At 41.5% G+C, this 27085-nt stretch overlaps 1 protein-coding gene and 1 pseudogene across 24 annotated transcripts in view; one reads left to right on the top strand and one right to left on the bottom strand.

The window, feature by feature from the left end:
- Clasp2 (CLIP associating protein 2) overlaps positions 1-27085 on the bottom strand; it is a 179621-nt gene that overhangs the window by 139254 nt on the left and 13282 nt on the right. For 22 of the 24 annotated variants that reach the window (XR_379881.4, XM_006512384.4, XM_006512385.4 and 19 more), the window contains exons 2-6: positions 18776-18854; positions 13773-13876; positions 10156-10247; positions 8586-8661; positions 6667-6764 (exon numbers count right to left, since the gene is read on the bottom strand). Coding sequence is in view for 21 of the 24 variants with exons in the window: in XM_006512384.4 (XP_006512447.1) it covers positions 6667-6764; positions 8586-8661; positions 10156-10247; positions 13773-13876; positions 18776-18854 (449 nt within the window). In the remaining 3 variants the exon portion in view is untranslated. Of the gene's footprint in view, positions 1-6666; positions 6765-8585; positions 8662-10155; positions 10248-13772; positions 13877-14395; positions 14521-18775; positions 18855-27085 lie in introns of all 24 variants that reach the window. The other 2 variants (XM_030244705.1, XM_030244707.1) reach the window with 2 other exon arrangements.
- Positions 4146-4262, top strand: Gm25059 (annotated as a pseudogene).

Here is a 27085-nt window from a genome sequence, read left to right as displayed (position 1 = left end):
CTGTGCTTTCTTCCAGCAGGTTTAGGGTGCAGGCTTCACATTCAGTCTTTGATCCACTTGGAGCTAGTTTTGTACAAGGTGGTAGAGCTGGAAGGAACTCCCTGCCCCTGCAGTTCTCTACGCCCGGCTCATTGAAGATGCTTCCTCCTCACAGTTCCTGCTGGGCATTTGGTTTTGCTTTTGTTTTTTAACTTTTTTTTTTCGGTTTTTCGAGACAGGGTTTCTCTGTGTAGCCCTGGCTGTCCTGGAACTCACTCTGTAGACCAGGCTGACCTTGAACTCAGAAATCCACCTGCCTCTGCCTCCCAAGTGCTGGGATTGAAGGCGTGCGCTACCTCGCCTGGCTAGGCATTCTTATCAAGTGTTAAGTGGCTGAAGCTGCAGGTACTCATGTGTGGCTCTCTGATTCTGTCCCGCTGCGCACCTGCCTGGTTTAGTACCAGCACTGTATTATTTGTGTTACTATGGCTCTAATACATGTTTAGATCTGGAATGGTAAGCTCTCCAGCAGTAGTTATTGTTTCTTGTTTGTTTGTTTGTTTGTTTGTTTGTGTGTTTTGTTTTCTTAGGATTGTATTGGCTTCCAAGGTCTTTTGTGGTTCCATATGAATTTTAGGATATCTTTTTCTATTTTTGTAAAAATTGATATGGGTATTTTACAGGAGTTGCATTGACTCTGTAAATAGATTTTGGTAAATAGTCCTTTTCACAGTATTAATTCTACCAATCCATGAGCATGGGATGTCTTTCCATCTTCTGCTGTCTTTTCCTATCTTTCTTCAGAGGTTTAAAGTTTTCATGATAGAGGTCGTTCACTCCCTTGTTTATGCTTATTTTTAAGGTAATTTATTTTTTGAGACTATTGTATCTTACAGTGTGTCCAAGATCTTTTTCTCTGTTTGTTATTGGTGTAAATAAAAATTATTAAGGTATACAAAAAAGCTACTCATTTGTGTAAGCTGACTCTGTATGCTGCAACATTGATAAATTTGTTTATCATTGATAGATCAAATTATTAACATTTTTTCTTTTGCAGTGTATGATCTGGATTCAATTGTATAAAACCTGTCTAGTGATTTCTAAGTATTTTACGCTTTAGCTCCTCTGATTCTTTTTTTTTTTTTAAATTAAATTTTGAGTTTGCTGTGAGGGGGATGAAACTCTGCATATGGATATTTGAAATATACAGTAAGCACCCCCTGCTGTTCTACATGCTCTTAGCTCTACATGCTCTACATGCTATGCATGCTCTACATGCTCTGCATGCTCTGCATGCTCTGCATGCTCTGCATGCTCTACATGCTCTACATGCTCTACATGCTCTGCATGCTCTACATGCTCTACATGCTCTACATGCTCTTAGCTGATATGTATCAATGACCCATAAAAATAAGAGTTTATTCCAGACTCTCAGCTATGTTTCAGTGAGCCATGCACAGCACTGTGTAGGGCTGAGCTACTACACTGCTGTCAGCACACATCTTCTTAGAACAAATCAAGGAGAACATCTCTTTAAATTATTTTAAAACTATGATTTAATGGTTCTTCAGTTGAGTATAAACAAAATGTAACTTTAGACTTAGAGAGCTCCATCTAACATGAAATTTGGAAACCATAGAAAGCAGCAGGAAAATTAAAGTTAGAATGAAGCCAACCAGGACAAAAGGGTATTAAATGAGTCCTAAGCATAAAGCCAGTTCTTGACATTAAATATTAAAAAAGAAAGAAAAAGGAAAAGTGGCATAGTGAAAGAGAAAAAGGAGGGTAAATAAATAAAAATAAGTCATATTTTAGCCTGTTGAAGTTTGATTTTGTTTTGTTTTGTTTTGTTTCCAGTATCTTTCTTTCTTTTTTTTGGTTTTTTGAGACAGGGTTTCTCTGTATAGCCGTGGCGATCCTGGAACTCACTTTGTAGACCAGGCTGGCCTCAAACACAGAAATCCGCCTTCCTCTGCCTCCCAAGTGCTGGGATTAAAGGTGTGTGCCACCACTACCAAGCATGCTTCCAGTATCTTAAGGATTCAAAATACTATTAATAAAACAAGTTTGGAACTAGAGAGATACCTCTAGACAGATAATGTCCAAGAACTACACTGAAATGAAAAATGTCATGTAAATATAACTACCATGTGAACTGGCTATATAATTATTGAGTAGACTAAATTACCCCACTCCTGGACATACATATTTATTGCTGAATTATTTATAATAAATAAGAAATTGAATCCCTTAGAAGCCTAACAACAGATGAATGGATAGAACTTTGGTATATATACAAATATCTTTATATATAAGTATAAATATATATAAAAATATATTTATATAGTATAAATATTTACATAATATAAATATATTTTTACATAATATAAATATATTTGTATACCTTTATAAACTTCTGTTGTGTGTGTATATATATTTGTACACACACACACACAGACACATATGTGTGTCTGTGTGCCTGTGTGTATGCACACAACAGAAGTTTATAAAGGTATAAAGAAAAAAACTGTGATATTTCCATGAACATGGTTTGGAACTGAAAGCCAATACATTCAGTAAAATAAACTAGATGCAGAAAGGCAAATACTGTATTTTCTCTCATATGCAGATCCTAGATTTAAAATGTTACAATATGCCTGTGTTTATGGATATGGGTATATATGTGTGTATATATGCTTGTATCTAAATGCACGTGGAAGTCATGAACTAGAAGATGACCGTCAGACAGGATCTTAAGGCTGTGGAAGTGGGCAACAGATTATAAACAAGAAAGCGAGGTGGAAGAACTATCTAGGGAAAGGAATGGAAGCACGAGGCATGACAGGCGTGTGGAGGGCAGTGAGAAACAGAAATGATTACTAACGAAGGGTAATGACACAGATATGAAAAAAATTAACAAACCAACAAAAAGAACCCAATGAGATGGAAGTAAGGACCCAATGAGATGGTTCATCGGGTAAAAGGCTACCCAGTAGCCAGGTCACCTCAGTTCTTCCCCTAGAAATCATGTATGAAGGAGAGAAAACTGAGTCCTACAAACTGTCCTGATCTCTCCATGCAAACAATGCTTTGCATCATTTTTTAAATTAACAAAAAAGCCATGTACATAAAAAACAAACAAAAAAGCCCACTGTCAGGGAAAGAAAAGCTCTAGTCACAGAGTATAAGATACATGGAGCCTTATATAGGTAAGGAAGCTTGTATCTACAATACAGAAAGACTTTCCCCAAGTCCTATTTCTGAAGACACATTAGGGGATGGCCAGACAGCTCATTAGCAGTTAGGAGTGTTGCTGCTGCTCTTCCAGACTACCTACTTGGCTTCAGTTTTCAGCACCTACTTGGTTAGGATAACTTAACAACTGTCTGTAAACTCCAGATCCATGATTCAGGCATAACACATGGCATATATTCACACAGACACACATAAATAAAAATAAAAAATTAATTAAAAAAAACAGATACTCCAGACTAATGAATGGACAGGAGACTTGAAAAGAACACTTCTGTGGAGAATATGTTCTACTGTCATGGTAGGACACATCTGTCAGCCTAGCACTCAGGAGACTAGGGAGCATTTGTGTACATACATTTATATCTGTTTGTATATTATATTTATATATTATATCTAATATAATATATTATATATATATACATGTATGTATATATATGTAAAAAACACAGAAACAGTTCAAAGCCAACCTGGTCCATATGTAAGAGACCCTTATATCAAAAGCTAGCCCCTGCCCCACCCAAAAATAAGCATTTTAAAAAGAACCAAATGGAAAAAAATATGAAAGAACACACCCCTTTATCAGAAATCAGAAAAATGTGTATTACATTCACAATGAAGGCACGATATTTTACCAGGAGAGACTGAGAGTCAGTAATCAAACTAACACTACAAACCACTGGTGAAAGCTGAGACAGCTAACAGCACAAACAACAGGAGCAGTAAATGAACGGCTACAGTATGAGTGCTGGGGAAAAAATGTTAAGAGCCATTAAGATAATTTGCAACAACAAAAGTCACCTTGCCCAGCTCACCTTTACACTTAAAATGCCCAACTGAGTTTTAGTTTTAACTCTACATACTTAAAAATTTCATCAGGATGAATTTTTAGAGGTAGAAAGATAGCTTAGTGGCCTGCCCTTAGACTGCAGGTATCACATACATCAATAGGTGGCAGAAAGGAGAGAGGCTAGGTCTATACTCAGTGTTCAGACCTATGAACTTCTGAATAATTATATTAATTTTTAAAAGATAATCTAAGACAATGACAACCAGTCCTGTGCTATGGAGCTGGTCAGGGAGCTGGCCTGAGACAACCATCAGTCTGGTACCAGGCAGGCCCAGACTGGTTCCCAGTACAAGGAGCAAGCTGGAGAGTAGAAAAATCCAGCCTAGAACCAAGAGCCCAGGCAGGAATGAGACCTCACAAGGGACAACTGGGCTGACTGGGCCAAGATAGCCACTGGCCTGGAGTTGGCGGGGGGGGGGGGGGGGGGGGCCTGCCCAAGAAGACTTCTGCATAGCACCATAATGCACAAACAGAGCATAGTACTCCTGAGACCACTCCTGAGATGAGCCCAGACATTCAGAGACCCTGGTGCCACTACGAAGAACAAGTAAGTGGTAAAGAAAGAGAAACAGAAGCTCTGAATACAATGAAGAGTCAAAACTGGAGACTCGAAGGTAGTGAGGAACAGCCTGATGTGAGGAGTCAGTGATGCCAACTGGGACCATACTAGGATCCTGGCCTGTGCTACTACTGGGGACCACTTCTGGATCTGTGGCCCTGCAGTAGTAAGAGTCTGTTACCACCAAAGGCCAGGTAGCAGTTCCTGTTCTGAGCTGCCACCTGGGGACATATTAATGTCTGAGAGCTGTGCAGAACTGGCCCCACTCCTTACTTGTAGCCCCTGAGGCATGGGAGCAGAAAGCTGACCCCACCCCCTTGCCAGCTGCAGTCCTGAGAGTGGGACCTACACACGGCATGAGTCACAAGTGGGCTGGCCCCCAAAATATGAACACTAGGGTGGGCACTTGTGTTTTGCCACATACAAACATTGCCACCTGAGGCAAGAAGTGCTGGCTCCAAGGTCATCAGAGAGGAAGAGGTGGCCCAGCCCCTTAGCTGGGCAGTACAGCAGAGCTGGCCCTAGATTGTGGGGGTTGCTAGGGAGCCGGCCCCAGGGTGTAAGTGTTGGAGAGCTGGCATTGCCTCTTGTCTGCTGAGTGGTGGTGTGGATTAAAGAGAGACGGCCTGCCCACCTCCCTCATCCCTCACCATCTATGGCAGGCAGGAGAGCTGACCACAGAGTCAGGAGAGTGGGAGAACTGGCTCTGGTTGGGGCTGGTGGTAAGCCTGACCTGGGGGTGTGAACTGACTAGCTCAGGTACCTCTCAGGCCTAGCTCCAGGGCTATGAATTTGGCCCACCACAAAAGCTACCCTACTGATGAACTGTTGGAGAGCATAAAGGGGCAGATTCAAAAACTATAGGCTCTCCATGACACAGAGCAACAAGAGAATACACAAGAAGTCCCAGTGAAGTTTCAGTATTGATAGAGTAGCAGAAGTCAGAGGCCTGTATCAGACCAGCAAGTCAGTGCAATGAGCACTTGCAAGCAAAGAAGTGTGGACAAAAGGGGACACTGCGGGACACACTGTGACACGGTACAGCTTCCACATTTAGATTTTTTTCCCTCTGTTGTGGGAAGGTTGTAAGGTAGAGGTTGTGTACGAGGGGAGGGGGAGATGAGTGGGATTGGAGTACATTATGTGAAATTCAAAAAGAACCAATGAAAAGTTTAAAAAAATAAAAAAGATTAGCGGACAAAAAGGTGCTTGTAAGATAGCCTGAAGACTCCCCAACATGTACAGTGTCACTCAAACCCCAAATAAAACGTAACTTTAAAAAGTATAAACTCTTTTAAAAAAAAAGAATACCTACCAAAAACCTACAGCTAGCATCATTCTTTTATTTTTTATTTATTTATTTATTTTATTTATTTATTTATTTATTTTGAGACAGGGTCTCAGTAGCTTCAAACTGACAAGAGATCTGCCTACCTCTGCCTTCCAAGTGCTGGGGTTAAAGGTGTGCACTACCACCTAGCAACTAACCTCAATCTTAATGTGAAGAAACTAGAATTGTTCTAAGATCAGAACAAGGCAAGAATGTAACCCATTCTACTCTTTCTCAATAGCACATAGGAAATCCTAGACAATAAGGACAAGAAAGGGAAATGAGAAATGTACAGACAGGGAAAAATAAAGCTGTCATTGCAGGTGGCAAGACGAGCTATGGAAAAAGCTCTAATTCACACACCCTACCCTGAAAATACTAAGCACTTTGAAAGCAGAGTTGAAGGAAACCTGAAGCTACATGAGCACAGTGCCGGCACTGGTCAGTTCTATGTCTACAAACTGGTTCCAGGAAACTCAGGAAACTAAAACTGTTATGGACCCCTGGCTCACTGGAACTCTCTATGTAGGCCTAGCTGCCCAGACCACAAAGATCTGCCTGCCTCTGCCTCCCACATCCTGGGATTAAAGGTGTGCACCACCACCACACCTGCCTGGCTGTAATAGAATGACGTTAATTAGTAAAGTAGATACAAATACAACTGTAGCAAAAAATATATATATATTTAAGACTTACCTAGCAGGGGGAATGTCTCTTTTACACAAATCAATCCTCAGCTTCTCTCCTACGTGTCTATAAATCTCCACTACAGCTGATAGTGCAGCATTTCTCACCTGTCAAAGAATTCAAGGCATTTTAAAGAAGTTCAGACGTGACACATACTTCCTTTAAGGTAACAATAAACTAGCAGGCCCAACCTGACACTCTAAGCTGGTTTTAATGTCTTTTCAGTCCCTGAGTAAATTATATAACCCCTTATTAATAGAAAACCAAAACCAAGGTCTATCAAAAAAGCCCTAGAAAACTCATTTAAAGAGTTTTAAAGACCCTAGTGACTTAGCCCCACATGGGTAATACCTTTGGGTCAATCCCTACTACATCAAAAAACAACAGCAACAAAAAAGTCAGGAGATGGTTAACAGAAATCTGTGAATAAAAGCTACCAACTGGGGTCTCAAAAAGTGTAATTGTATTAACCTAAAGTACAGTTAGTTAATTTTCTTGAAACAAAACTGTCTTCCAAGGATGTGAATTGAACTTAAAAAAGAAAAAAAACAAAAAACAAAAAAAACCACTTTTACATCAGTATTTCTAAAATTATTCAGAATAGCCAAAAAATAGGAAAAAACCCAAAAAACAAAAAATGCCTATTCTTCTATGACTATACACAAAATGTGATGCCTGTGTGTAAATGAAAAATCATTCAACCTTTGAAGAAGAGGGAAACTGACACACTTTGCAGCAGGGATAAGTTGAGGTGGGCATTATACTAAATGGGACCAATCTGATTCGCATCCACCAGGCCTGTGCAGTAGTCAAACTGATGAAGAAGGGTAGCTGCCAGCCACTGGGGAAGAGGGCTGGGAAACTGTCTCATGAATATAGTCTGAGTGCTGAGGAAGTAAGAGTGCTGCATGTAAACGGTGATATAGTTGCAAAACAAGGAAAATGTATTTAATACCCACTGAAGTGTACTCTTAAAAACAGTCGCAATGGTAAATTTTATATTCTACATAAGAGGGGGAAAAAAGAATGGGGCCTAAAGAGAACAATTTGAAAAACAACACTTACTTTTTGGAAAAACTCACTGTCAAAGAGCGACTAAGAGAGGGGTGTGCTGGCACACATCTACATCTACACAACTTCCTGGGAGACTAAGGTGGAAAAAGTCAATTGAGTTCAAGTGCCTGAGGCCAGAGTAGGCAAGAAAAGGAGAACCTTTGTCTGTAAATAAAACAGCAACTGAAGAGAGAGAAACTACAAACTGTGGGGGGACAGCTGGGACTCTAAGATGGACATGCCCTAACTAGTTTCCAGGTAACTATAGAAATATTACAGCTGACTTTTCGGGGAGGGATGAGGCAGTGCAGCCCTCTGCTCCTGACTAAAGAAAGCACAGCCACATCAAGTAAGAGATGCACCATGGACACAGGCTTTTCCTATTAAACAGGGCTATCAACAACTGCAACCATTCCTGTAAAAGCACATTCAAGCACATAGGCCGGGAACAATCTAGCAGTTAACATAAAGCTGGACTAAAGAAGGGAACCCAGAAGTCTCTGAATCTGTCACACTCAAGAACTAACCATTAGTTCCTCTGTCTTTACCATCAGCCCAAGTACTGACAAGCGTTCCTTTCAAAACGAACAACCCCTGGTAGAACAAGGGGGAAGAGGGAGAGAGAAGGAGAAGAGGCCAGTAGTTCTTGCTACTTGGGAGGGTAGAGCAGGAAGATCACGTGAGCCCAGTGGATTCTGAGCAAAACAACCAGACCTTCATTTAATTTAAAAACAAAAAAGAAGGCAAAATTTTCACTATCCACCTCCTCTCTCTTTACTGTTATGGCTTAAATAAGGGAAGAGCACAAAAAAGGGCTGCCCCCTCCCGCCCTCAAAAAAGACCAGTCAATGCTTGAAGGTAAGTAATGTTTTTACCTGACTGTTAGAGTCTCCAAATAAGACACATAAATGCGGCACCAACTTGCTGATGACCAGTGGTTGAGTCCCAAAGCTAAATATAATTTAAGGGGAAAAAAATTTTAGTTTCATTTAAAGAGTGAACAAAATATCCTGGTACTATCTTCTTTTTCTTCTACTTTTTCTGTTTTGTTTTTAGAGACAGGGTTTCTCTGTGTAGCCCTGGCTGTCCTTGAACTCACTCTGTTGACCAGGCTGGCCTCCAACTCAGACACCCACCTGCCTCTGCCTCATGCTGGGATTGAAGGTGCTGAACACTACCGACTAGCCTTTCTTCTTATCTCTGTACAGAAAGCATGGACACAGACTGTTAAGGAAAGATGAGTAACAGGCAAAGTGATGCTGAGCAACACAAAGTAGACCCTAGCAGGCATCTGATGCAGCCCTAGTTAGGATGACTACTGCGTGGGACCATGAAACAGACAGGGCGGGAACCTGGAGGCAGGGGCTGACACAAGAGCCCATCAAGGGTCCTGCTTACTGGCTTGCACCCAGGGCTTGCTCAGCCTGCTCTCTTATAGAGCCTAGAACAACCAGCCAGGGATGGGACCACCCATAATGAGCTGGACCCTCAACTATCAATCACTAACTAAAAAACTGCCTTACAGCCAGATCTTATGAAGTATTTTCCCAACTGATCCCTCCTTTCAGATGACTATGGCTTGTGTCAAATTGACATAAAACTAATCGGGACAGATGTTGAAAATGAAGGTCAGCACATGACCCAACTGGGCAAAATTCTCAACAGCAGTTTGACAACCCTGGCAGCCTATCAATTACTTAAAAAAAAAATCTGAGTTGAGTCTTAATATACAGTGAGATGAAGTAAGTTAAGAGATATTTCTGTTTACTAACGTTCTGAAGTCTAGGTGGAATTCAAAGGACAGGAGCACTAACACTCAGAAAGTGTGCCGACTGAAGGCCCTGACCAGCACTTGCTAGCAGGAAGGACCCAGAGCAGTGAAAGAAGAGGAAGTCGTGTCATGCACAGGAAAAGGCAAAGGGGCTACCTATTACCTACCATACTTCACAGTCTGGAAAGTCTTCTAGAATACAAACAAACGCCTCCACTCACACTCCTTCTGCCACCATCTTAGCCCTGTGACACCTGTGCTGTGAGGACTCTGTCCCCTACAACTAGGAGTATTGTACAGAGTCCAGGCAGAGCTCAGAGAGGCTCTGCAGACCTCTACCTGTCACCCACAGTGCTCCATCCAGACTAGGGTCAACTGGTAAAAGGGATGTAGGGAAATGGCTTTAACATGTGACACAGCACTGAGTCATTGAATCACTGAAGCAGATACTAACAGAAAAAGATGCAAAGTTATTAACATTATCAGGTTTATAACCATCAATGCTGGATGGCTAAGTAAAAACCTATAAATTCAAAAATTAACATGAAAGATACCTTATATATATATAAAAGTAGCATTAAAGGTTATATTTTTCCACTCTTTCTTCACCCTGTGAAAAACCCTCGAGAAATGACTAAGAGAAAGAAGGTCATTTCAGTAAGCACAGGACTTACATGTTCAAGGTCTCAATAAGACACAGGCACACGCCTTCTCGAGATCGAAAGTTCTTGTGCTTGAAGCCAGAAGCTAGCTGCTCCCAGATGTACTATTGGAAAAACAAGTAGACACACATGATACAAAGTCAGGAGATGCACGAGACAATCTAAGTCCTCCTAACCTTACAATCAAGCCATCAGGTGTTAGATGTGCTCCACATGTGGGGCACTTTGCAAATTTTGGAATATTTACATTAACATTAAGAAATCTTATTGATACAAACTCAAATGTGAAATTCATATTTGTTCCATATTTACTTTACACATGTAACCTGAGCATAAGTTATATAACATTTTTAATGCAACTAAATTCTGACTATAGCCTGGATCAGGTGTGTAGTTTTCCATTTAGAGTATTAATGTTATGTCAATGAACAAAAACTTTTAGACTGTCAGATCAGAGATGTTCAACTCACATTTACAAGGCTTTGCTTGTTTTTTTGTGTGTTCCTGCCCATTTGATAGCTGAACCACAATTCTGAGTTTTTATTTACATACTTTTCACTTTAAATTTCAATGATTATGAGAAACATCATGTCCCATATATAAGCATCTAAGCAATTCCAAGAACATGGGTTTCATCTATGCTAAGAATGCTGAAATTATATGGGCACAGTGGTCTAGGAAGTACTCAATAGAGGTGAACTCCCTACAACAAACTGTCACATGGAACAACCGCAAACGTTTTATAATTAAAGCTTTCCTCTTTTTAATGCAAGACACAAATATGGAGACATTAGGAGCAGGTCATTTTATGACTACCTAGTCTGTGAGGAAAGGGAAAACGAGCTTATACCAATAAGGCAAAACAACTGTTTAGGACTAGTGCAGCAAGGATTCCAACGTTATCTTCCTAAACACAGCAAACTGCCCCATACACCGTGGCTTCACATATAGACAGCCAGCCTACCATTCTCATCCTCCACCCTCACTGTGTGAGATGCCCAACAACATAATCTGAAAGCTGACTTTTAAAGCTTTTTAAATGTGCTTACTGTTTGTGTGTGTGTGTGTGTGTGTGTGTGTGTGTGTGTGTGTGTGTGCTTCTGCACTTCCACGAGAGGGGTACGTATGCACGACTGTAGATGTATGAGTGGAGGTCCTAGGACAACTTTTAGGAATCAGGTTTCTCTGCTCACCATGAGTTCTGGGGACCAAACTCTGAACTCGGGTCATCAGGCTTGTGAATTTTTAAAATGTTAACTAAGGGCTGGAGAGATGGCTCGGCGGTTAAGAGCACCGACTGCTCTTCCAAAGGTCCCGAGTTCAAATCCCAGCAACCACATGGTGGCTCACAACCATCCGTAACAAAAATCTGATGCCCTCTTCTGGAGTGTCTGAAGACAGCTACAGTGTACACACATATAATAAATAAATAAATCTTTTAAAAAAATGTTAATTAAGGCTGGGTATATAGCTCAAAGACAAAGCATTTGCCATTGAGATCTACAAGGCCCTGGGTTCTGTTGCTATCACCACCACACATACATACATGCATGCATGCATACATACATCTTATTTAGAATATCCTGTGTCAGGCAATTCAACTCTGGAACACTTTTATATATAAATGTTTATATCTATATCTACAGATAAATATACACAGATGTTACCTGAGAAACAATTTAAGATGTATATCAGTAAAGACTATCCACAAAACCTTTTTAAAGGGTATTGTTATGAAGTACTAAATCCCTTAGAGTTCGTTTCCCTTTATAACTCAGTACTCATGACTTATTAAACATACGTACATTATACTTTAAGCATCACATGGTATCCATATTATACTTATGAGCATTAAGCTACCCTCTCAACTGTGGTGTACACATAAGCTTATTTTATTTTCCTTTAAAATACTTCCATTCTTCAGTTTGGATGTGGTTTTCTGCACAAGTGCTTATGTGTCAGAGGCCTGGTCCTCAGTGTTAAGACAGAAAAACTTGAGGGCTAGAGAGGTAATGGTTCAGTGGTTAAGAGCAATTGCTGCTCTTGCAAAGGCTATGAGTTCAGTTCCCAGCACCCACATGACTGCTTGTATAACTCCAATTCTGAGTTTTGCAAATACCTACATACACATGGTATACATGTATGCACACATATATACATATAAAATATTTTTTAATGGAAGAACCTTTCTAGTTTTATTTTATTATTTTTTGGGTTTTTGTTTTTGTTTTTTTTTGTTTTTTTTTTTTTTTTTTTGGTTTTTTCGAGACAGGGTTTCTCTGTGTATCCCTGGCTGTCCTGGAACTCACTCTGTAGACCAGGCTGGCCTCGAACTCAGAAATCAGCCTGCCTCTGCCTCCTAAGTACTGGGACTAAAGGCATGCGCCACCACGCCCAGCTAATGGAAGTACCTTAAAGCAACAGGACATAGTAGCCAAGTGGTGGGGGTGGTACTTGCCTTTAATCCTAGCACATGAGAGCCATAGGCAGGTGGCTCTCTTGAGGCCAGCCTGATCCACAGAGAGTTACAAAACAGCCAAGGCTACACAGAAAAATGCTATCTCCAAAAACAAACAAACAAATAAGCCACTATCTTGGCTCTTAGCTCCTCAAAAACATGAAACCATTCCTGCCATCATGGTGCCATCTTCCATGAGATGATGCACCATGTCACACCATGTCACACACATGCTGTGCCCAAACACTATGACCTCCAAAGCTATGAGGTAACTGCTTTTCTTTGATACAAGTATCTAGCCTCAGACATTTTGTTGTAACAGCATAAAACAGGCCAATACATCATTAGTGTATGTCCATATATACATGTGCATGTGCTCATGTGGGTGGGTGAATATGTGTGCAAGTGTGTGTGTATATGTACATTTAGAAAGCAGAGGGCAACCTTGTGTGTTGTTTCTCTGGTCACAAGACTCTCTCTCACTGGCCTAGAACATGCCAAAGCTGGCTAAGCCAGACCACTGGCTTGTGAGCAAGCCCCAAGGATTTGTCTGTCTCTGTCTCCCTATTACTGGAATAACAAATATATGCCACCATGCCTAACTTTAAAAGGAGAAAGAAAGAAAGAAAGAAAGAAAGAAAGGAGGGAGGGAGGGAGGGAGGGAGGGAGGGAGGGAGGGAAGGGAAAGACAAGCTTCTAGAGGTCAAACGTAGGTTTTCTTACTGACAGCAATGCATCCAATGTAATTAATACATTCCTTAAGGGCAAATTATTTCTAAAATATTAAAAAAAACCACATTGCTATAAAATGTGGTTTACATAATCAATAACCACCTATTAAAATAAAAAAAAATCTTGTTTCTGAAAGAGTTGCAGAAATTAATATAATATTCAGGAGTTTTCAAAATAAAAATTTTGGTATTTTATAATTTATAGGTAAGAAAAACCAGAAAATGGTGAAGCACAAGTACAACCAGCACAAGCCAAGTCACTCGCGTCAAGTAAAGGAAATTAAAAACGTACATACTGGCATTGTATGCTGAATTTGAATCTCTTTAGAACCTTAGCAACAATCCACTATTTAAAATTCTATTTATACCTCTTGGTGTTTATTAGTTTGCTATCTTTGCCATCGATCTAATGACTAGTGCTCATTCAAATGTAAGCCTACCATAGGCGGCGCCACCTCATCCATCAGCTTCAGTGTCAGGTTCTGAGCTTCTTCTCGAACTTTGTCTTTGACATCTCCCATTCTGTCTATTAAAGCTGTGGTAACTAGTGGGGAAAGAATAAGTATTTGCAACTTAACTCCATCACAAACCATATTTTACAAAACTATAAACAGCAATTATTTCCATAAATAATTACAAGAAGAAATTATGCTAAGTCCCTTAGTAATAAGTTCAAGTGAAAATAATGAACAAATTTCAATGTAATTCACTTAGAACAGTGTCCAAAACCAGGCAAACTGGTGTATGTGGGTCAAGATCCAAAGACAGACAAGTAAATGTTTTCCTCCAAGTTGATGCACGGGAGCCCTCGGGAGAGGAGAAGGGCACGCAGGAAGCACTGACAGGGGCAGTTCAAGAACCCAGCGGGATGAAGTTTCTAGACCCAGTCAGACTCAAGGGTCAGCTTTATAATTATACTTTAAATTGTATGTTATGCATTCTTCTTGTAGGACACATTTCACATCTGACAAACAGAAACAAAAACATAGTCCTAAGCCTACATTTTAAAGAAGTAGAAGGAATTAAAAATTCTTGAAGGGATATGTTTATCTAGTTTACTTACAGAAGGTGTAATCAAGGGGAAAAAGCCTTCAAGCCAGGTATGGAAGTGCATGCTTTAATTCCAGCACTGGGGAGGCTCAGTCAGCAGGACTGAGACCAGGCTAGCCTGGATTATATACAGAGAACCTGTCACAATAAAACAAAAAGCAGCCCTCACAATTAATATCATAAACACGGGGCTGAAGAGATGGCTCAGTGGTTAAGAGCACTGGCTACTCTTCAGGAAGAGCTGGGTTCGATCCCCAACACCCACATGACAGCTCAAAACCATTCATAATTCTGGTGCCAAGAGATCTAATGTCCTTTTCTAACCTCCATGGCATACACAGACATACATGCAGACAAAACTTCCATCTATAAAATAAGATAGTTTATTAAGTCATAAACCAATGTAAGTACTGCTCATGGCTAGGCACATGTCTCAGTGGTACGGTGCTAGCCAAGCAATGCAAAAGACCCTGGGTTCTACTCCAGCATCTTTCTCATTTTTTTAGATGTATTGTTAATAAAAATGATTCAATCCACATGGCTGGCTATTATGAGAATCTGTTTCTTCTAAATCACAGAACATAATAGTAAAAAATAAATTATTTCACTTAATTTTTTTGGTTTTGGTTTTGGTTTGGTTTTAGTTTTTCCAAACAGGGTTTCTCTGTATAGCCCTGGCTGTCCTGGAACTCACTCTGTAGACCAGGCTGGCCTCGAACTCAGAAATCCGCCTGCCTCTGCCTCCCAAGTGCTGGGATTAAAGGCATGTGCCACCACTGCCCAGTCTTATCTCACTTAATCTTTACAACACTATTAGACTAAACTACTATTAGATAGTAAAATCAGCATTTGAGTAAATACACAGTTTTTAGTTAGGTAATTACAATAATGTGTGTGTGTGTGTGTGTGTGTAGGCATCCATATAACAGTAACAAGGAGAAACATATTCTGTAAAATTTAACTTCAAAAGGAAACTCAAACATTAGGCTAAATAGGGGTTCATTTCAATACTAAAAAGTACTTTAGGCCACATCTAAAATGTGGTGCCATATACTTGTAATCTCAGTATTTGAGATTGGAGAGATGGATGGAGGCAAGATGATCAAATTCAAGGCAGCCCAGGTGTACTGGCTGGTTTTGTGTGTCAACCTGACACAGCTGGAGTTATCACAGAGAAAAGAGCTTCAGGTGAGGAAATGCCTCCATGAGATCCAACTGTAAGGAATTTTCTCAATTAGTGATCAAGGGGGAAAGGCCGCCATCCCTGGGCTGGCAGTCTTGGCTTCTATAAGAGAGCAAGCTGAGCAAGCCAGGGGAGGCAAGCCAGTAAAGAACATCCCTCCATGGCCTCTGCATCAGCTCCTGCTTCCTGCCCTGCTTGAGTTCCAGTCCTGACTTCCTTTGGTGATGAACACGGTGTGGAAGTGTAAGCTGAATAAACCCTTTCCTCCCCAACTTGCGTTTTGGTCATGGTGTTTGTGCAGGAATAGAATCCCTGAGTAAGACAAGCACAGCACATACAAGTTAAGCTACATCCAAATAAATGAGCAGGCTTCTGCTAAACTAGAGTGGAGAATTTCTGCTCAAGATTCTGTAGACAATAATTAAGATGGGAGAAGGCACACGTATATAACGGAAATGCCATCCCAGGGTCCTGGAACACCAAGGAAACTATTCAAAGTCATTGACAACTCCAGTCCATCATGCTTCAGTGAGCTGTCAGTACACCCGTATCTGAAAAATTAGTAAGACGCGTAATACCCAGAGTAACACTTCAGTGTCAAGTGCCATCTGGAGCTACAACTCTGGTGGGGATCACAAACACAATGCCCACAGAGAGGCAAGAAATGCCAAGTATGCCAACTTCAGTGTGGTATTTCAACCTTGCAATACTGTAGTCAATATTCTCAGTTATGAATAACAAAAAAGATGAAAGGAATTATGAATCAGAGAGTCCATGCTCAAGGCTCAGTTGGAAGTACTGGGGTAATCTTTTTGTACATTGTGTGAAGGTGAGTCTCTGTCCTTCCTCACCTGCCTCAGGCATTCTCTGACTGGCTTTAATACAGGGCTGACGGCCCATAGGTAAGGAGGAAAGGAAAGGAGGAACTTCCGGGCAGAAATAGGAACTGTGGGAAAGATTCAGACGGGCATGGTGGTGGTGGTAGAATTCACCAGCCAGACTCAGAGGGAGAAACAGGTGCCAGAAGTGAAGGGCAGGTATTGGGCCACATGGCGTAACGTATATTAGAATAAATAGGTAAATTAAGTTATACGAGCAAGTTGGAAACAAGCCTAAACTATAAAGCCTAAGCATTCATAAATAAGTAATTCATAAATAAAGTTTCCGTGTCATTACTGGAAGCTGGCAGGTCAGGACAGCCGGCAATGGGGCTTAGCATGAAAAGGCCAGGGGAGGGGCTGGAGAGGTGGCTCAGTGGTTAAGAGCACCGACTGCTCTGATGAAGGGCCTGAGTTCAAATCCCAGCAACCACATGGTGGCTCACCACCATCCGTAATGAGATCTGACGCCCTCTTCTGGTGCATCTGAAGACAGCTACAGTGTACTTAGATATAATAATACATAAATCTTAAAAAAAAAAAAAAGAAAGAAAGAAAGAAAAAAAGAAAAGGCCAGGGGAGCGGACGTGCTTATCATCCATGAGGACCGGAAGTTTAAAGTTCAAAGTTATTCTTGATTGTATAGTCAGTTCAAGGCCAGCCAGAGATAAACACCGAGCTCTAAGCCAGTCAGAGCTGCACAGAGACCTTTTATTTGGAGGGAGGGAGGGAGGAGGGAGGGAGGGAGGGAGGGAGGGAAAGGGGAGCAAAGCAAAGCTACAAGGACCTAGACAAAAGGAAGCTGCACTACAAAGTCAGTCAATACTTACATGTAAGAGAAAATCAAGCATGCCTTATCATCCAATTTCCCAAAGCCTCAAAGAACACAACTTTATTTTTTAAGTCCCCATTTATGCACACAAATACATAAGCAAAACATGTTTTTAAAGTATGTTTTTTTAACACCTGCCATGAATTTTAAGCAGAAGACAGAGTAAAGATTTTACCTCAATACTAAGGGTGGGAAGTACCAATTAGTGATTAAAAGTTAATACCAAGAAACCTATTCAAGAAATGGAGGGAAAAGAAAAATAAAAAAATTGACACAATTAGGTAGCGTATCAAACATGAAAAAACTGACCACAGATATTTGAAAGTAAGTTTAATAATATGCTGACACTGTTAGGTATTAATTTAAATCACGAAGACAGCCACTAACTTTCCAGGTGGTATCTCTGTATGTTGATGTAAGATCGTAGTGACCTCATTCATAAAGCACTCTAAAGTGCAGATGACGATCACCCGTGTTAGCCAACTCCATCACTGTGTTACGCAGAGCAGCAACTTGCAGGAGCACAATGACCATGCAGCTAGCACAGCATAACTGCTGCTTAGAGGAAGGCCATAAACATGACACAGTAACTTTGTTCAACCTAATAATAAAACATGTGGGAGGAGTACAGCTCAGGGTTAATGATCTATGTTCAGTGTGCAAGATTCAGTCTCTGCATCCAGACAGACAAAACCCCGGCTTTGTGTTTCTCTTTTGGTCTGAGAAGACTTCTCCATAAAACAAAACAAAACAAAACAAACAAAAAAACTAGCAACGTAGCCTGGATGGTGGCGCACGCCTTTAATCCCCGCACTTGGGAGGCAGAGGCAGGCGGATCTCTCTATATGTTGGATGCCAGCCTTGCATAAAGAATGAGTTCCAGGTCTGCTAAGGCCATAGAGTGAGACTCTTGTCTCAAAACAACAAAAACCAACCCCACAGCATGTAAGTTGTATTATAAATTTTGTCATTTTACAAAAAGTTAGAGACACTAAAGAAGATGCGTCCATGTCATAAATACTTAACAGCACCCAGGATGTGGTGCTGTCCTGTTGCTTCTGCTTTATGCCTCCTGCAGAATTGCCTATTTAAGAACCCTTAATGTCTTTTTTAGTAGATTAAAATACTAAAGTACCTTATCTCTGGTATACAAAACTATATCTTTTTTTAAAATTTTAATTTTAATGTATTACTTTATTTTAATTGAATGTGTCTGTGTGTAAGTGTATGCTGTGTGTGTGCGAGAACCTTCAAAGGCCAGAAAAGGGCATCAAACATCCTGGAGCTAGAGCTACAGATGGTAGTGAAGCACCTGCTGAGTGCTGCGAATCTAACACAGGCCTTTCCCAGGTCTTCTGAACAAGTGCTTTTAACCACTGAACCGTTTCTCCAATCCCCAAACATTTTTTTCTAAATTTACAGAAAACCATTCTAATTAACAAAAATTAGAAGTAAAAACCACTGTTACAAACTCTACAATGATTGTTAAAGTGAACTTACCCATTGTTACATAAGATTTGAATCGTGTTGACAATCTATCCACAAAGGCACTTAAAATCTCCAATCCTAACAACGATACCTACAAACAGAAAGAGATTAATAAATAAAAATTACTGATGCATGCTTTATCAGTATATAATACTTAATATACAACAATCTTCACATATTACTAATATTTTTAAAAGTAAGTTTAGCTGGGTATAGTGACACAGGCCCTTAATTCCATCACTCAGAAGGGGAAAGGCAGCAGGATCTCTATGAGTTCAAGGTCAGCCTGGTGCACATAGTGAGCTCCAGACCAGCCAAGGGCACACAGTGAGACCCTGGCTCAAAATTTATATTACGCGCGCGCGCACACACACACACACACACACACACACGCGCGCATATGTTCATTTATATATGTACATTATATATCTATGTATATATGCTTATATATACATGTGTGTAAACATATATGTACGTATATACAAATACATAAGCATATGTAAAATCAATATACATATATATTTTAGACCTCACCCCAAGTTTCAAAATAATAAAATGTAATAAATTTTAAAATTTTTAATGAGATTGATGTATTTAAAGGTAGGTAGTCATGGGATTGAAGATTCTACTCTCAAATACATCAATAATAACAATTTATAAATATAGAGTGTACTGGCTGGTTTTGTGTGTCAATTTGACACAAGCTAGAGCCATCAGAGAGGAAGAAGCCTCAGTTGAGGAAATGCCTCCATGAGATCCAGCTATAGGGCATTTTCTCAATTAGTGATCAATGGGGAAGGGCCCAGACCATGGTGGGTGTTGCCATCCCTAGGCTGGTGGTTCTGGGTTCTACAAGAAAACAGGCTGAGCAAGCCAGGGAAGCAAGCCAGTAAGTAGCACTCCTCCATGGCCTCTGCACCAGTTACTACCTCCAGGCTTCCTTTGGTGATAAAGAGTGATGCCAAAGCGTAAACAGAATAAATGCTTCCCTCCTCAACTTGCTTTCTGGTCATAGTGGCTCATTTCACCACTAGAAACCCTAACTAAGACATATAGGAAAATAGTAATAAAGCTTATGTGGCAAAAATTTAATAACTGGTAAAGTCGGTAGATGATGACTACCCAAAAGCTTAGTGACTGTACTTGCAACTTACTTTCCAGTTTGCAATGTATTTAAACAGTAAGCAATTCAGTAGTACAAGTTAATAAGGCAGGCTTTTCAGTTTCGGTCTGGAAAGTAGAAAGTGGAATACTAACTGTTCTTGAATGCATGAGGGAGCTGAGGCTGCAAAGCAGTGATTCCCAACTGTCCTAATGCAGCAGCTCTTGTGCTGTGGTGACCTCCACCCATAAAAGTATTTGCATGGCTACTTCATCCCTGTGATTTTGCTACTATGAATCATAATGTAAGTATCTATGTTTTCTGATAGTCTTAGGTGGCCCCTGTGAAAGGGTCATTGGACCCTCCCAAATGGATCATGACCCACAGGTTAAGAATCCCTGTTGTAGACTAGGCAGTTGGATATCATTTAAAAAAAAAAAATAGGCAGACATAAACAAAATGTCCACAAGTGACAGGAGGAAAATGAAGCCACAGGACAAGTGGATAACAAAAATGGCTAGGAAGAATTCCACTGTATATAATAAATTGCTAATAATCTGAGTGTAGACTGGTATGAAAACTTTTCAAAAATATTTTTGAGCATTTTATTATTTTTGTGTACATGGATGTTTGGCCTGTGTATGTCTGTGCACCACATCCATGATGCAGTGCCCATGGAGGCCAGAAGAGGGCATGAGATCCCCTTGGAACTAGAGTTACACAGTTGTGCCACCTTGTGGGTGCTGGGAATTGACGCTGGGTCTTCTGGAAGAGAAGCTGGGGTATAAAATCTGGTATAAGGCAGCACTTAGTATAAAATCTCTCAAATAGCCAGGGACACAGGAGTTCATATCCACTCACAGGTTCCAGTTTGCACCCAAAGACAAGATTACTCGACAGCTAAGACCCAGAGATAGGCAGGAGAGTAGAGAAGGCTCTGCAGCTGGGGGAGGTCTTGGAAAAAGAGTGTGGCCTACACAGCAAAGGTAATGCTTTCAGTGCCCTTGTCTTCTACAAAAGAAGAACTTGAAGGACTAGGAAAAGATCCAGTACCCAAACGCATAGGGCACAAGTAAGTAAACTATAGTGGAGGGAAGGAGCAAGGCTCCAAAGCTGTCTACTCCACTATGAGACAGAAAACCATCCTCAACCCACTCTACCCAGGTTACTGTTTCTGATAAAACTTCACCACAAAGCTCAAGGGTGGAGAGCCTCCAAAGACTGCCTCTGCGCTGTAGTGTTGCCACTGGGATATGGGAACGACAGCAGGCAGATGAGTCTAGATTACCCTGCGCTTTTGTTGGTGTTTGGCTTGAGGGAAACACTAATACACTGCTCGGGGGGTGGGAAAACACAGTCTAAGATGTGGGCGGTCAGAGCTGGGGCTCCTCAGTCCTCCCTGGAAACTGTACAGAGGAGTTGAGAATGGAGGGTCAGGGGCCCATGGGCCTGTGATGAAGAACCCAGGGCCAGGGGCTCCCAAACTCCTGCACATCCAGATGCCACTGGGTCTTGGGGAGTTGGTTGGGACCCCAGGATGAAGAGCCCAGGGCTTTCAGGGATGGGAAACTCCAGCTTAGCTCATCAGTGATTGTCCTTAGCTTAGCAGAGATTGTCAAGGGGGCTCAGAGGTCCCTCTGCGGGAGATTTAGGAGCGGCTCTCTAGACAAAGGCGTTCTCCACGCTTCCCACGGTGGTTCTCGATCAGACGCTCCTTGCTTATTAATTGTTCATCGTGGAAAATGGGTGCATGCCATCTCCTCACGGTGGACCAGAGATTAAATACCTTTTGAAGGAAGGAATGTCCGGGAAGGGAAGCTTGCTGGCTAAACTGTCAGGGCCCATCTAGGTACCTCATCGGCATGGAGAACTCTGCTCTGATCTACGTGACCACAGGTCACGATGGTAGGCAGGGAGTGTGGTCACATGACAGGGGCCTGGTCGGAAGCAGGTGAAGCTCCTCCCATCCTCTCAGAGGTTCCAGAGCTTCCAACTCACCAAGTTTCCCGGCACTGCTCCACGACTCCTCCCTCCTTTTCTTTTTGATAAAGGAGAGGTGTCATTGGAGTGACTGTTATTTGTGGTGAGAATGTGGGGTGGGGTGGGGTGGGGTGTAAGCATCAAAACAAAACACAACATAAGCCAGAGGGGAGGGGGCTAGGAAGACAAGGGATTATTGGATTAATTAACTGTTCAGTGGATTGAAATTGAGAGTGAGTTTGTACAGAGTTTGTGAGGTTATTAACACCAATTTTTAAACAATATTTGATTTATCTATATAGAGATCATGTAAGTTTCCCCAAGTTCGGTAGCCATTAGACTGGCAAGAGAGTTCATCTGTGGCTGGAAGGTCCCGAAGCTCTCAGCATCTGCTTATCTCGGAAGTCTTCAGTCAGATGATGTGTCTGGACAAAGGCAGCTTTATTGCAGAGGTAGGTCCAAGGAGATGGCCTGTGGCAACAGCTCACTTTTTCCCTTTTGTAGAGATAAACCTGTAGAGTAATCACAACTTGGGAGCAGAACCCAGCAGGGGGTGTCTGCACAGGGTGGACAGTGTATATGTTAAGCCTGTAACAGTTTGCTTGGGAGCATATCATGGTCTGTTGTAATAGTCCTAGAAAGGAGGCCAGGGTGTTGAGGAATTTAGCCCTGGAGGGAATCCTTTAAGTGTGTTGTACTAGGGAAATCAGAGGGAAGAGTTGAGGATTTATCTGCGTTGGATGGCTGAAGAAGAAAATACCATGTTAATTATATATCTGGGATAAGCAGCAATAGCTTGTTTGTATAAGGAGACTGGTTGTTAATTAAGGATTAAATAATGGTTATTAACATAGTTGGTTTGGCCTATGGGAATAGATTAAATATGATTTTTGAAGTTTAAAAGAATTTTAGGACAATTTTAGTCAGAGGGCACAAACATTGTTTCAAGTATTCCTGTTAGGGGGAAAAATGAACATTTAAATAAAGAAGCATGAAAAATTTTGTGTTAACAGTTACAGGTATGTGGGTTGGGTTTTTCTTTTCTTTTTTCTTTTTTTCTTTTTTTCTTTTTTTTGTTTTGTTTTGTTTTGTTTTGTTTTGTTTGAATTCTCAGCAGCAAAATCTCATCTATTGTTCTTGCTTGCCAGTTTTGTTTTGTTTTGTTTTGTTTGAATTCTCAGCAGCAAAATCTCATCTATTGTTCTTGCTTGCCAGGCTCTTTTCACCTGGGGGACGGGGAAGGGCCTGCTCTGCCACGTCATGGCTGCTCTAGCAGGTAGCCCACCCCCACCCCCGTGTTTTGCCTTGGTTGGTAATGCTAGAAGATGGCAGGGGTGGAATGTTTTTTGTACACCCTAAAAGTAGAGCAGGAAGAGAAGCAGCATATGGATTTGGTGGCACCTTATCGGCAGGACTGGAGGAAGTAGGGAGTAGGGAGAGAGGAGTGTGGATCAGAGTTTTTGTTAATGGTCAGTTGGACTATCTGGATTTGGACAGGGTTGGTGTAGTAGCTCTGTCCAAAATAAAAGTGGGAAGAAGACAGAGTGTCTGTCTTTAGAATTGGAAGGCTTGAGTCTTTGGAACTAGCACCAGGGGTTACTCACAGTCTTTGTTTAATCTGGAGTTCCGATGTGGGTCTGTGTAGGTTGCCAGCTGGGGTATGTCCAGTAGGCACAAGACTTGCACTCCAGTGGATCCTCATTAAAGGATTTAAAGTAGACTCATTCCAATTACAGGGCCTCAAGAGAGTCCTGTATTGTTATTTTTTGTCACAACCTCCCCATGTCGGGAGTGGGTAATTTGCACACCTGCTGCCTTCCTTGGACGTGGTAGCCGGTTCTCAGGCTCCCTCTCCAGAATGGAACCCTGATTCACCATCACCCGTGGTCAACATGGTAGGCTCTACGACCATCTTAAATTAATAGGGCAGACGTTCAAATGGGTCGTCACCACCACAGGAGGCAAGAGATCTGCCCAAGGTTATCTGGAGTTACCAAAGCCCCCAGCACCCACAGCCGGGTTGGTTTTTACTGATAAATGCACAGGCATCTCCCCTGCCCGGGATGGGGCAACACCCTCAGCATGCATTAGCTCTAGAATGTCCACAGTTATCCATCCGAGCAGGAGGGGGCGAGTGACCAAAAGAACCATAACTGATTTAATGAGCCATTCAGTTTCACTGTACCAGCCGTGCGGACTTAGCCATGTATGGCTTAATCTTTGAGACAAGCATACGCTACTGGCAGGATCCTGTTCAACCTTACCAAGTTTCCTAGCACAGTCCACTGCCCCTCAACTGTACCAGAAAAATTAAGAAATTGGTCCCACACCTCACAATCAGGCTGGCAAGACAAAGTGAGCGCACAGGGAAGAAGCATTCCAGGAAACAGGAAAGGATTCAAGCAGAGTCCTGAAACTGAAATACGGAAGAAAACCCTTCATCAAGCTAACTCAGGGGAACCAGAAGCAAACAGGAATCAACAGCAAACACAATACACAGACCGAACTCAACCCTTGACTAGGCTGACTATCTAGCTCTACACTAAATGCTTAACAGAAAGATAAGTGCTACTTCAACACTAAAAACTACTCAATTTAGTCTCAAATTTCTTTATAATTTTCAACTATGAAGTATGAATCACAGGAAAAAAGCAAAAGGTAGGGAATTAGGACCCGAATATCAAGACCAAAGCCATCAACAAACCAAATACAATGTCTAGGTTTGAAGCACCAAGATTAAAGCAATGATTAATGTGTTTGCAGCAGAGGGTGAGAGCCAGTTACAGAGCACTTAACTAGAGCCTGAGAAGCCTTGGTTCAGGCCCTAGCAGAGGGTAAGCTGACTGTGACCAACAAGAACCAGAGATGAACCTTCACTCTAAAATAACAATTAAAGGGGAGCTGCACAATTGGCAGTGTTTGCCTAGAGTGCAGAAGGCCCTCAATTTACTCCTCAGTACCATACAAACTGGGTATGGTAGAGAACAGCAATCATGGAGGCTACACTACATAGGGGAAGTTTTTTTGTTTGTCTTGTTTTGTTTTGTCTTGTTTTGTTTTGTTTCTGAAACAGGGCTTCCTTCTTTGTATCTCTGGCTGTCATGGAACTCACTCTGTAGACCAGACTGGTCTCAGATTCAGAGACCCTTCTGCTTCTTTCTCCTCCTCCACTCCCCCGTGCTAGAATTAAAGACGTGTTGTCATCACCCAGCAGCATGGAGAAGCACCCAGACAACATACATGAATAAATAGGCAATTTCAGCACACAGATGGAAACCTTGGGAAGCATAAGCCAGCTCCTCCACCTAGAAAGTTCCAGGCCAGCTGAGACTACATAGTGAGACACTGTCTCTAAATAAATAAATAAATACCCAAAATATATCTTTTTTTTTTTAAATATTGTGCACCACTGTAATACATCAATGCATGCATACATTGTTTGATTTTTTTTTAAAGATTTATTTATTTATTATATGTAAGTACACTGTAGCTGTCTTCAGACGCTCCAGAAGAGGGCGTCAGATCTTGTTACAGATGGTTGTGAGCCACCATGTGGTTGCTGGGATTTGAACTCCTGACCTTCGGGAGAGCAGTCGGGTGCTCTTACCCACTGAGCCATCTCACCAGCCCCCCCAAAATATATCTTATTTAAAAAAAATGGTTTTGTTTTGGTTTGGTTTGGTTTTAGTTTTTCAAGACAGGGTTTCTCTGTGTAGTCCTGGCTGTCCTGGAACTCACTCTGTAGACCAGGCTGGCCTCAAACTGAGAAATCCGCCTGCCTCTGCCCCCCAAGTGCTGGGATTAAAGGTGTGCACCACCATTGCCCAGCTAAAAAATGGTTTTCTTTTTTTTTTTTTAGAGGGGGGAGAGGGACAGTAAACTGGCTCAGCAGATAAAGCCCTTGTAGTGCAAGACAGACAACTTGTGTTCAGCCCTGAGCCCACATAAAGATAGAGAGAGCCAACTCCACTAAGTTGTCTTCAGCCTCTACATTCAATTCACACCATGGCATATGTCTTCTTACCACCCCAGCAGCACTGTACCCCATCTCTGCAACACACACACACACTTCACACACACGAGTCCTAGTTGGGTTTCTACTGCTGTGATAAACATCATGACCAAAGCAACTTGGGGAAGAATAGTGAGGTAGAGGGAGTTTACTTCATCATACAGTTTACAGTCTATCATGAAGGGAAGCCAGGGCAGAAACTCAAGACCTTTGGGCATAGTGGTGCATCCCAGCCTCCCTAAAGGCTGGCAGAGGCAATGGAAGAATACTGCTTACTAGCTTATTCCCATGGCTCACTCAGCTGGTGTGTGTGTGTGTGTGTGTGTGTGTGTGTGTGTGTGTGAGAGAGAGAGAGAGAGTATACACACACCTGCCCAGAAGTAGCAATGCCCAGAGTGGGCTGGACCCTCTCACATCAATCATTAACCAAGAACATGCCTCATTTGCCTATAGACCAATCTCATGGAGACACTTTCTCAATTGAGTTTTCCTCTCCTCAGATGACTCTAGTTTGGGTTAAGTTGACAAAAAGGAAAAATAAAACCTAACCAACACACATCTTCACCTCAGCATCATAACAGTAATACAAAAACTTTTAAATACAATGGAGGAGGACTGGGGCTGGGGCTCAGTTGATAGAAATCTTGACTGGCATGTATAAGTCCTTCCATAAGATTCTCAGCACTATGCCATGGCATGTTCATAATCCCAGCACTCAGTAGGCAAGATGCAGGATGATCAAAAAAGAATTCAAGACCACAAAAGAGCTAACCAAAAAAACAAGCAAACAAATAAAACTACCACCACCAGCCTAAAAAAAGAAAAAGGAAAGGAAAATGCAAGACCAGCCACATAAGATCATGTCTCAAAAAAAGTAAGTTTTAATCAATAAAAATGATTGATATAAGTAAGTACCAAAACCAATGAGTTCAGTAAAGCCCTGAGATTATAGTTGCTATAAAAATCAGCTGTGCTGGGCATGGTGGTGGTATATACCTCTCGTCCCAGCAGAGAGGCAGAGACAGGTGGATCTCTACTGGTCTGCATAGCAAGTACCAGACAGTCAGGAAAAAGCTTTAGACTCTGTCACAAAATGAAATAAAACAAACAAAGAAAACCTGTGAGAATTCCTGCTATGATTCTAGTACCCAGAAACCTAAAGCACAAACATCACAAATTCAAGGTCAACCTGGGCCACAGAGTGAGACCCTGCTACAAAAACAAACTG

This window comes from Mus musculus, chromosome 9, assembly GCF_000001635.26.
Source record: "Mus musculus strain C57BL/6J chromosome 9, GRCm38.p6 C57BL/6J".
In the NCBI taxonomy this organism is placed as follows: domain Eukaryota; kingdom Metazoa; phylum Chordata; class Mammalia; order Rodentia; family Muridae; genus Mus; species Mus musculus.
Note: the sequence above shows the minus strand (reverse complement) of the source record. Positions and strands in the feature narration are given on the sequence as shown.